Source organism: Callorhinus ursinus, unplaced genomic scaffold (genome assembly GCF_003265705.2).
Source record: "Callorhinus ursinus isolate GAN/ISIS: 27379988/994484 unplaced genomic scaffold, GSC_fseal_2.0 scaffold52, whole genome shotgun sequence".
In the NCBI taxonomy this organism is placed as follows: Eukaryota; Metazoa; Chordata; class Mammalia; order Carnivora; family Otariidae; genus Callorhinus; species Callorhinus ursinus.
Genome location: NW_027397114.1, coordinates 8,445,349 through 8,456,673, shown reverse-complemented (window position 1 = coordinate 8,456,673; position 11,325 = coordinate 8,445,349). Strand labels below are relative to the sequence as shown.

At 60.0% G+C, this 11,325-nt stretch overlaps 1 protein-coding gene across 2 annotated transcripts; it reads right to left on the bottom strand.

The window, feature by feature from the left end:
* Window positions 1–255: 255 nt before the first annotated feature.
* On the bottom strand, window positions 256–9,365 carry PPP1R1B (protein phosphatase 1 regulatory inhibitor subunit 1B). Of its 2 annotated transcripts, none has more exons than XM_025859384.2 (7): window positions 8,800–9,365; window positions 7,083–7,143; window positions 6,743–6,765; window positions 6,260–6,335; window positions 2,575–2,778; window positions 1,164–1,283; window positions 256–1,077 (listed from the first exon to the last, which is right to left on the bottom strand). In XM_025859384.2, exons 1-7 carry the CDS (start codon window positions 8,878–8,880, stop codon window positions 1,028–1,030), a joined length of 615 nt encoding a protein of 204 aa, XP_025715169.1. In that variant the 5' UTR covers window positions 8,881–9,365; the 3' UTR covers window positions 256–1,027. The 2 variants fall into 2 exon arrangements, with proteins under 2 accessions (XP_025715169.1, XP_073739967.1); XM_073883866.1 differs by lacking the exon at window positions 8,800–9,365 and adding an exon at window positions 7,425–7,475.
* Window positions 9,366–11,325: the final 1,960 nt, after the last annotated feature.

The following is an 11,325-nucleotide window of genomic DNA, read 5'->3' as shown; positions in this document are numbered from 1 at the left end:
GGGGGACTGGTCCCTTTGGAGAAATCCAATTACTCTTGAAAGTTCTTTTCCCTCCCTGCCTCGTTCAGCCTCCCTAGCAGGATCTAGTACTTCTGTGGTCCTTCCTAAGAGTGCTCTGAGCTTGTCTTCAGGAAAGACCCAGACTAGAGGACTGGACACTAGGGTCGAGGTGGCCACCCACCAGGTCTTCCACATAGGGGAACCCGTTTCCCCCTCCTCCCTCTCCTTTCCCCTGAAAGAGAAGCCTCAGCACGGTTATTTACAAAGATTTATTTATTACGGCACAGGAGTGGTTCAGGCCTGGAGTCAGGGAAGAGGGGAAGGGGGCAGAGCAGCCGGAGGACAAGGAGAACCTGGCTTCCCCACCGTGCGCCCCCCTAAGGACATATACTAGGCGGCATTCCCGGCATCAAAGCACAAACAAAACGAAACAAAGCAGCCTCTGCTAGTCCATCTTCCAGGCACCCAGGCTGGGGAGCAGGGGTGATAAGGGGAAGATTTCCAAAATGTTGAGGTTGAGGAGAAGGATGCCCTGGGCCCTGGTAGAAGCCAGAGAGAGGGGTGGTAACTTGAAATCCCCCATAGGAGAGGGGACGGAGAAGGATCTAAGGGCACCTACAGGTTCTCAGTACCCTCTTTCCCCAGATCTTAGGGTCCTGCCCTGTGGGTTTCCTGTGCCCAGGAGAAGGGTCTGGGGAGTAGAATTGTGAAGGATAAACCTTTGCCCCACCCCACCGCCCACCCCTTACTGGATCATCCAAACTCTCTCACATCCCGCCTCCCTCTGGGTAAATGGGGGAATGACTGGCAGGGGTAGGCATCAGGCAGCAAGTGCCCAGGGACTCTGGGCATCAGCCAAAGGTGGGCAAACAAGCAAACACGGACCAGCCTTAAGTCTTCTAGAAGTCAGAAGCCACAGCCCTAGCGAGTGAGGGGGAAGGGTACAAAATAGGGTGGGGACAGAGTGGGTATCTGGGGAACAGCAATGCCCCCTCCACTTCCTTCTGAGCGATGCAAGGCCGGGTGCCTATGAGCCAGGCTCAGGGTGGGCGGGGCGCTGTGGCTCCTCCCCAGGCTCTGCAAGGCAAGCGAGGGACTCAGGGCTTGGCCACGCCCACAAAAGTCCCAGCCCCTCCTCCCCATCTGCCACGACCAAGCCTCACCATTTAGTGCCAGGTCTTCCACTTGTTCCTTGGAGCTTCCATCTCTCTGGGGCTCATCCAGAGGGGGTGGGCGCTCCCAGGGTCCTTCCAGACCCTGGCCACAAGCTGTCTTCTGCCCAGCTGGGGATGGGAATGAAGGGATAAAAACACAGTCTCTAAGTATCCATTCAGCCGTCCTGGAGCAGGAGCGGAGCCACTCTGACGGCTGAGGCTTAGCTTTCTGAGGGTATCATGGTATAATGGAGAGAACGCTGGACCAAGAATGCTCTCCCAATGACTAGCTATATGAGTTAGATAAGTCAGTTATTACCTCTCTGAAGGGGATGGTGAGAAGGAAATTGCGTAGATTGCCTTAAATAATTGTTAATATGCTGACCAGACCAGCACCGGCACTCCCGGAGTGGTGGCAATTGATATTTCTCCTTGGTAGTCTTGTCATTTAGCCCTCTGCCCTGCTGCTTTTCCAGAGAGAACAGTCTCCTCTTGCTTCCTCTTGACCTGTCCTGAGGGTCTCAGTGGGAGTTGACTCAACTTTCACCTGGAGCTTCTGCTCCAGCGTTGATACCCCACTGCCAGAGATGCAGAGAGAGGTCCAAGCCATTTTGTTTGGGTGCGAGGGCTGGAACACTGCAAGCAGGGTTAGTCGACTGTTTCTCATCCCCATAAATAATGGGACCAGAAAGTTTAACGTGAGCGGGGAGGGATAGATACGGCACAGCCTTCCATAGATAAGGATGGAAAACACAACCATGGGAGGGGCAGAGATCTTTCTGCCTCGGAATTCTCTGGGCCTCAGGACCCTCTGTGGAGATTTCTGGATCTGGGGCTTCTAGCTCTGAGGTCTTTTGTGTAGGTCTTATGCCCCTCCTTGACCCCTCTCTTCCCTGGCAGTTGGAGTTGGAGCGCAGAAGACTGGGTTGTTCTTGAATCCTAGATTCTCCATCTAGACACTAGAGGGCGCCCTCTCACCTCCAGCCCAGGAAATAAAAGGGGGAGAAACAGCCGCAGGGTCCTGGGAAGGACTTAAGAACCAGCTCTTTGCCTCCCAGCAGAAACCACATCCTACATTTGAAAACACAGGTAATGGGGGCATCGCACCCTCTTAGTTCTCTATCCTGGCATCTCCTGTACTCCCTCACGGCCATGGATGGGAAGTCTTTTCTTGGGTCTAGCCGCAAACCTCATGTGGCTGTAATTCTTAGGGAATAGCGGAATTCCTAGGGACGACCTGATTCGGGAGAGGGTCAGGATGGGAGCAGCCCAGGTATCCTAGGGCACCTGTGGGTGGGAGGGTGGGGAGGCCCTCACCGTGCAACTGCGGTTTAACGCGCATGCAAGCTCTGAGCTGGGAGGGGTGCCCCAGGACACTCAGGGAGGACCGCATCAGGCTTCTCCTGCTCCTTCAGCTTACCAGGCCCCCTGCTGCTCTTCAGGACTTCAGCCTGGCTGTCCTCCTCCTCCTCCTCCTCCTCCTCCTCCTCCTCCTCCTCCTCATCTTCCTCTCTTGGGTAGCCCAGTTCCCGCAGCTCCCCCAGCTCATCCTCCTCTTCCGAGGCCTGGTTCTCACTCAGGTTGCCGATGGACTGCAGATGAGACTCAGCGATGCGCTGCACGGCTGGCACAGGCGGACCCAGAAGGCAAGGGTGAGCCGGGCCAAGAAGTGGCCCCATGGAGCTGGAGAGTCACGTGGCCCGGCCCCAACCTCCTTCCCATGGCCTGGGGCATGGCTAACCACCCCCCCCCCCCGCAGGGCTCTAGTTCAAAAGCTAAAGGTCACAGGTCGGTCTGCTGGGGGGCCAGACCAGGGCAGAAGCAGCAGGGGGTAGACCCTTAATCGTGTTTGGCTCCTAAGCTGTCCAGGGATGCAGACCTCCTCAGAGGCCGGCCCCAGGCAGTTCCCCTGAACCATAGGGCGCCGTGCTGGACAAGACCAGGCAGGTACAGCAGCAGCTTAACATTCCGTGGCTGGGGCACTTGCTTCTCCCACGTACTGGAGACAGTGTCCAGTAGCTGTAGCCCCGGCCGGGAGGCACAGGACCCATGGACCAGGGCCTGTGGGATTTGTCCCTCTGTTTCTAGCAGCATGCCCAGACTGCTGAGGGCTCATTGCTTACCCCGATCCTGCTGGGCTCGGCCCCCCCCCCCCCCCCCCCCGGCCCTAGCCTGTCATAGACGCCACTCCACACATCTCTGCCCCAGGTGCTGAGATAGGGACAATTCAGGGACGGAGGATGTAACAGTCCGCAGCCAGCGAGGTTTGTGCCTGGGGATGTGGCATGCTCAGACGCAGCCCCCACAATCTTGACCCACATCCCCAAGCTTCCAGCTCCCTCTGTGGTGACCTAGAAAGCAGCAAACACCACCCACCCCCCCAACACCACCAAGGCCTGCTGGGATAGGGCCTAGGAAAGGAACAGTGTGGGCAGCTGAGGAGAAGTTTCCAAAAGATGGAAAGGCCCAGGGGGTTAGGAGAAAGGGGCCAGGGCTGGGGGGTTCTGGGGAAATGGCAGGGGTGGAGGGGATGCTGTGACGAGTGGTTGGGGCAGAGGCAGCAGGGGGACCAGGAGCCGGTGGGATTTAAGAGCACTTGGGTAGCCAAACTCACAGCTCACAGACAGGATGCTGAGAAGCTAGGGGCTGGAGTGGTTACAGCTCCTTCTGGGGAGGCAGGCAGGCCCTCCCCTCAGAAAGCCCAGAGGGGTAGATCCAGGCTGGCAACCACCGGTGCGATGAACAGGGCATCACACTCCTGCCAACTCGGGACAGGCACAGAGGGCGCATTGTGTGTGCCCACTGCCCCGCCCTGCCCCAGGCTCCCAGCCCGGTGCCTCCCACTGGCTCTGGGCAAGCTATCCAGGCAATAAAAATGCAATAAATCGCCCTGCCCTGGCCTTGGGGACATGGCGGATCTTTACCTTGAGCCAAGTGTGAGAGCTCAGCCTTGGAGAGTCCCCCTCAAGCCAAGACTCGGTGTTGTCCACCCTCCCCTGGAGGCCCCCGGCTTTCTCCCCTTACAAACCCCCAACCCTGGGGCGCCTGGGTGGCTCAGTCGTTGGGCGTCTGCCTTCAGTTCGGGTCATGATCCCAGAGTCCTGGGATCGAGCCCCACATTGGACTCCTTGCTCTGCCAGAAGCCTGCGTCTCCCTCTCCCCCTACCCCTGCTTGTGTTCCCCCTCTCGCTGACTCTCTCTGTCAAATAAATAAATAAAATCTTAAAAAAAAAAACAAAACAAAAAAAACCCAACCCTGCCAGGAGCTTTCCCTTGCCCGGAAAGGGGCTGAAGTCTGCGAAACAGTGCCCTCCAGGTACAGAAGGGTCCTCTGAGAGTTGGGGGTCGAAGGGAGGAGAGGAAGTGGCTGCTCCAGCAAGCGCCCTCTCCCCCAGTCAGGGGAAGAGAGTTTAGTTCCCGTGCCACAGTGACAATAGGTATGCAGCGCCCGCCCCTGCTGGTGCCCTGGGAGCCTCCCGCGCACCGCGCCTCCCCTCCTGCACTCGGAGCTCTCTGGGGTCTCCTCCTCGCCCTCCCAGCTGTCTTCTTCTCTGTCTGTCCCCATTTCTGGGGCCCTGAGCTCCCCCAACCCAAGTCTCCTTTTCAAAGCCAGAATGTCTGCAGTACAGCCCCCAGACTGCCCTGCCTCTCCCAACTTGGTCCCTACTAAGGTGCGGTCCAAAGGGGCAATGGTGGTGGGAGCCCATTTCCAGCCCTTGCAGGGTGCCCAGGAAGCCCCTTGGCCCTAGCCTCTTCACCCCAGCCTTCTGCCCCATGCTCGTGACCAAGAGTCCAAGGGACGGTTCTTGCCCCTCACATCCACTCAGCCCTCCCCAGCCCAGAGTAGGGAGGAGAGAGAGGTCTTCTGTTCTCTCCTGAGAAGATGCCACCACCTCCCTCATGCCTCCTTCAGGGGCTGGCCTTCCCCCACATCCCTACAGGTGGGAAGTCCTTCCAGGTGCTGCACCCACTGCCCACATGCTATCCCTTCCTCTTTCTGTCCTGGGTGTGGGGGGGAGAGAAAATGCCCTTGCCCTTCTCTCTTCTCCCAGCCTCTCCTCTCTGCTCCTAACCCTGGCAGGCAGGCTAGCAGGTGCGCCTGTTGACCTTGGCCGGTGCTGGGAACTCATTAAACCCACCCCAGAAGGAGCTCCCAGCACACCCTTCCGGTCTCCTCCCTCCACAGGAGGAGGGGGCTGGCCAGGCAGGAAGAGCCTCAGGCCAGAGCTGAGGTGGGAGTGGGAAGGCATCCTTTGGCTTAGTTAGGAAGAGACCCTCCCCACGCCCCCAGCTCCGCCCCCAGCTCCACGTCCCCAGCTCCACTCCCTCTCCTCCAGGGGTAGGCGGACTCTAAAGACTCCCTGTGATTTCACACCTCCTCCCCTGTGCACATTTCCTTTCCTCTTCCTAGAATGCCCTTCCATGCCTTGCCCGCCTGTTGAATCCCTTCTCATCCTTCAAATCCAGGCTTAACCCTCCTCTCCTCGGTAACTTGCCCACGACCCTTTGAGGCAAAAGGCCCCAAGAGGGTGGGGGCCAAATCTGACTCCTCCCATTTTGCCTAATGCCCACCAGTGAGGCCTGGCACACACTAGGTGTTCTCTCCTAAGTGTGTGCTCTAGGAATGACTTGTGTTTTAACATAGAAAGGAGAAGCAGGACCAAGAAGCAACCAGTTTGCTGGCCTGAGCAAATGTTCTTCCAGTGGGGGAGGGGAGCCAGAGCTGTACCTGCAGAAGGTGCTGGTTGGGGGCGTGGCGGGGGACAGAGCGGGGGCACTGGAAGGTGGTCTGGCACACACTTGCAAAGAGGAGGTACAGAGCTGAATATCTGTATGTTGATGATACTTGTCATTTTAGGTTAGCCGCCTCTTTTCTTTCAACCCCACAACCTGATCTGAAGGCCCGCAGCCACCCCTTTCAGCCCCTGGGCCCCTTCTTTACAAGACCGAATTAAGAAAGATCTGGTCCCTAAGTAGTGGTTGGGGTACACAAGACAATCCCTCCCGACTGACAAAAGCTCAAAACTTCACCTCCCTCCCCCAGTGTCAGCCTGGTTCTGGGGGTGTCAAGGGGCCAGCCAGACTGATGGAGGGGGGGATAGTACCTTTCAGCGAGGGGGGTGTATAGGCACATGGGTTGGGTCTCTTCGACTTGTGGTGGTGCCCCTCTCCTGAGGCTCTCTGCCGGGGTAAGTGACAGGTTAACCAGGCTCACCAGAGGCCCCCTCCCTTCACCATTCCTCCATTCCACCCCAGCCCGGGCAACCCAGGCCACAACTGTTTTAGCCTCCGCTGATGGGTCCAGCCAGGCTGCCCTGTTGCTTTGGGAGGGTCTTCCATAAGCTGCAACCTGGCTCAGGGCAGAATCCAGGGTTCTGGAGGCCCAGCCCAAGTCTGAGCAGAGGAAAGACAAGGGCAGGGGAGTCTGTACCAGTGGGACCCTGGCACCAGGCACTCTTACCAAGGTGCCAATGGATATGGTAATGTGTCCTCCAGGGTGGCACCATGTGTTAGTCGGGAGGAATCCTGTCCAGCCCACCAAAAAGGGCCCCTAGCATCCCTCCTTCCAGCTGCCCCTGGAAACTCACCTGGTGAGGGGAGGCCTCCTCCTCTGAGGGAGACCACCAATGAACCAAGAGAAACCGAGGGACGAAGAGAGAGGACGGGGAGGAAAGGGAAGAGAGAAAGAGAATCGGAATTACTTTCCCCAAAGGCTCAGGCTCTGGGGAAAGGGAAAGTGTGCCCTTTCCTTCTGGGTGTTGGAAGGTGCCTGGTCAATAAATGAACCCAGAAGGGTTGGGCTCCCATATCGTACCCACTCCCCCTCATCTTCTGCTCAGTCACCTACTCATGGGACTTTGGCAAGGGCCCCAAGAAGGCTTCAGAGTTAGGGTAGGGCCAGGGCTGGGGCACCAGGGAAGGGCCCACCTGGTGAGGAGTGCTCTGAGAGCCGGAACAGCATGGCAGGGGTTGGTCTCCTGCGCCGGATCTAAGGAGATGGAGAAAGAGGTGGGGGGAGGGGAGCAGGACAGACACCTGCACCCCCCCCTCCCCAGGCAGCAGGGAACAAACAGTGCTTTGAAATCCCCAGGGAGCCTTTGAATCAAAGACTGTTAGAGCTGAAAGGAACTCTATAGTTCACGCAACCCCCTCATTTTACAGAGGTGAAAACCTAGGGCTCAAAGAGGTTCAGGCAGGAGCTCAAGACCACGCAGCTCACCACAGCAGAGAAAGGAGGAGAAAAGCCCATCACTGACTCCTAGCTCATACCTGTCCCACTCCGTGGCTCCTCCAGAATGGGCATCTCCCTTTCCACCTTCCCCTATCAGGGAGGCCCATCCCCTCCTGCTTTTGCAGATATCAGACCTCAGGAGCAGAAGCTGACTGTGAGAGATGCCCCCCTGGGCCATGGCACCCACATGGCCCTGCCCACCTAAGGTCAGCTCAAGGGCTCCAAAGAAACCAGATCCCGCTGCAGAGAAGGCTGAGCCAAGAAGTGCAGACACCTGCAACCTCACACTGAGGCTCAGATGTGGGCCTGAGCCCCAGACCCACCCGGTCCTGGAGGTGTCCCTGGAAGACGGTGTCTGGGTCTCTCTAGCAGTCTCTCTCAGGCTGTAAAACTCTTGGCCCAGTGCCCATAAAAAATAAAGTTGCCCTCCTTGATACATGAGCCAAGCTGAACAGTGCGGGGGGAGGGGGGACACTGAGCACTCCCAGTAGCTGCCCCCCCCCACCAGCTTGGCAATCAGACCAACTGTCAGTTAATTAGGTCCCCTCGGAGCTCCAGGGAAATGCACAAAGAGAACCAGGTGAATGAAGCTGAAACTGTCACCCGCCCCCACTGCCAAGCTCTCCAAACTTCCCTCCAGACCCAAAGCTGCTTAGACCCAGGACCCCATGGCCCCCCTATCTCCCCCCAGAATGACTTGGCTCCACTCTCACTGCTCTGCTGGGTGTCAGCTGCAGCTCAGCAACAAGTGAACACTCTACTTGGGGGGGGGGGCGGAGCCCTCTTCTCTCCCTCCGTCCACTCCCACCACCTTTGGAGACCTCTCGACCCCCAGGAAGACTCTCCAGAGAACTCAGTACTCTGGGAAGGGGTCTGGCTTCTGTGACGACTGGTCGCCCCCACCCGCATGTTGTGGCTCCGTGTAGGGCCTGGCAGCAGAAGGAGGTCAGAACAAGGCTCTGGAGGCCCGGCCCAGGCACACACGGTGGGACCAGAGAGGGGCAGAGCCTGGGGCGGCGAGCTGGAGGCCGGTTCTGTACAACGGGTCAGTGCACCACCACGTGTCTCACTTCCGACCAGCTCTGGCTGGGGCCAGGGCGCAGCGGTCCCAGTGGCAGCCTCGGTTAGGACACCGTGCAGGGGCCAGAGCACAGTCTCCCCGCCCGGAGTTGGCCCGGAACGGCCGGGGCCCCGACGCTCGCCGCCCGGCATTCTGCGGCCCCGGGAAAAAGTTGCCGGAGTCCGCCGCGAACTTCACGCGCTGCCCCGCGCCCCCGCGTGTCCGAGGCGGCCCGAGACGCTCCGTCGCCCCCCCCCCCGACCCAGGCCTGTTCGGCCCCGGCAGCGCCCCGCCGCGGGAGGAGGCGCGGGTGTGTTGGGGGCGCTGCCGGGGGTGGGGCGCGGCCCCCTTACCATCTCCACCTGGCGGGGGTCGAGCTGGCTGGGGGGCGCGGGCACCGAGAACTGGATCTTCTTGCGGTCCTTGGGGTCCATGGCGGGAGGGATGGCCGGCGAGGCTGGGGGCGCGCGTCTCGGGGTCCCGGGCTGCGGTCCCGGCTCAGCTTCCCCGCGCTGCTCCGGGCGCGGCGGCGAGCGCTGGCTGTGCGCTGCGAGGGGGAGGCGAGCGGCTCACGCTCAGATAAAAATACCGCGCGCCGCGAGGGGAGGGCGCGCGAGCGGGAGGGGGTCGCGCCGGCTCCGAGCGCCCCCGACTCTCGGCTCTCGGGCTCGCCCGCCGCGCCCGCCGTGCGGGTCCCCGGGCGCCTGCAGCCTGGGCTCCCGGCTCGTGGGCTCGGGGTCTCTGTCCCTCTCCCTGAGTCTCGCCTCTCCCTCCTTCCCTCGCTCTCTCCGAGGGTCTCTGTGGGTGTCTCCGCCTTCCTCTCTCTCCCTCCCTTCCTCTCCGTGCGCCTCTATCTCTGCCTTTCTCGATCCCTCCAGGTCTCACCCTCCGGTCCCAGCCTTGGGGTCCCCGGCCCGCCCCTCGGCCTGGGACTGGCGCCCGGGGGCTGGGTGGGAGGGCCCAGGGGGAAGTGGCCAATGAGCACTGAGAACCGTGTTCTCCCCGGGCCGGGAGGAGGGTGCGGAGTGTGAGCCAGGACCCGGGGAGCGGGCTGGGGGCCCCCCTGCCGTCTCCCGAGAACTTGAAGCTGCATTATTGATGGAGTCCAGCGGGGAGGATAATGGGGGTGGGGTGGGGAGGCCGGGGCGGGAGGTGTGGGGGGAGACGGGCAGCCGGGAGACGGGACTCTGGCTTTAACCCCTTCGTGGCCTGGGTCCTTGGAGTTTCACGAGGAGGCCTGGGAGGTCCCGGAGAAACTATCACCAGCATGTCACGCTGTGAATGGGGGTGTCCTAGAGAGCCAGAGAGTGTGAAAGAGCGGGTGTGTGGGGGAGGACACGTGTCAGTCATCATGGCAGGGAGTGTGTGTGAGTGCCAGGGGGACCTGTGGTGCCCGTAGCTAGGGAGCTTGTATGTGTGTGTGTGTGGGGGGGGGGTCCGTGTGGCATGAGTGTGTGTGAGTCTATGTGAGTAAGTGTGTCAGAGTGTCAAGGATGCGGGTGTGAGTGGCAGGGTGTGGGAAGGCTGTGTGCTGGGGGAGGGTGTGGGTGTGGGGGAGGATGTCAGAGGCTGTCAAGGTGATGGGCTGGCGTGTGGCAGCTTGGGAGGGGTGGAGGGGCTGTATCCACAGCTCTAGCCTGTGCAGAAGAGGGGGATGAGGTTGTGATCCTGGGGGGCAGGGGGGGTTGTGTTCCTGCCCTGATGTACCCTGGGTTCACATGTCTCCGGTCTTTTCTCCCCAGATCTAAAGTGGGAGGGGGGGAGCCAGAGCCAGCCCCGGGGGGACAGAGTTGGGGGGCTGCCTGTACCAGTACACGTGCCATCACATGTGTGAGTTTGGTGCATTCGGGAACAGAGCTGGGGGAAGGGGAGAGGTGCGTGTGCTCATTTCGGAGGTGTGAGCCTCTCTCCCTTTGCCGGTGTTGGTGTGTGTCTCTGGAGGGGAAAAGAGAGAAGCTGGTCCTGTGTGTTAGGGTGGGTTAGGGTGTCCCTGTTTATCTGTCCAGGCCCTGGGTATCTCTGCAGGCCTATGGGAGAGCACCGGAATGCTTTTCCGTAGCGTTGAGAGGGTGCATGTGTAGATGAGTACATAAGAGTGCGCCTTCCTGGGGCTCTGTTTGTGTTGGCTGTCCTCTCTCCTGGTCACGCTTAGACCTGGAACAGCCAGGAGCACTCCCCCTGCCCCACCCCCTCCAGCAACTTTTCCACTCCTAGCCCCAGTATGCTGGGTCCTTGGCAGAAGGGAGCAAGAGACCAGAGGAGTCTTGTGAAAACGGGGTCAAGGGCACAATGTTGCACCCCCCAGTCACCCAGAGGGTGGCAGGAGAGCAGAGCTTTGCTTACAGGAGCTGGGAATCCTGGCCACTCAGCTCCACTACCCCCCAACCCCAGGCCTGGTTCAAATCCCACTGTGTTTGTTGACTTACATGCTTGTCAGGGAAACGGCCAGATGCTGGGTCGTGACCCAGGGGTGTGGGCATCTCTGGCAGCCCCTGGCTTGGCCTAGACCCCTCTTCCAGGTGCAGTGTGCTGGGGAGTGGCAAAGAGCAGTTTGGCAGTGCCTTGAGAGCATAAATATGGAGGTCCTGAAAGTCAGAGGGGCACAGGAAGGGCATGTATACCTGATTGGCCACTGGACCAAGGTGAGGGTGAGGGGCCTGTGGCTTCCAGGGCTGGGGAAGTGGAAAAGTCCTGGAGCAGGGTGAAGGGGGACAGAGGACAGCTGGGTGGGTGACAAGAGGACAGGGACAGGGAGGCATCACCACCAGTCACACCTCAGAGCCCATCAGAGTGAGAAAGCCTCGGGGACCATGGCGGCTAGGCTCATTTGACCAGGGAGGACTCATCTGTGGAGGTTCTGCCAAAAGGATTGGCACTCT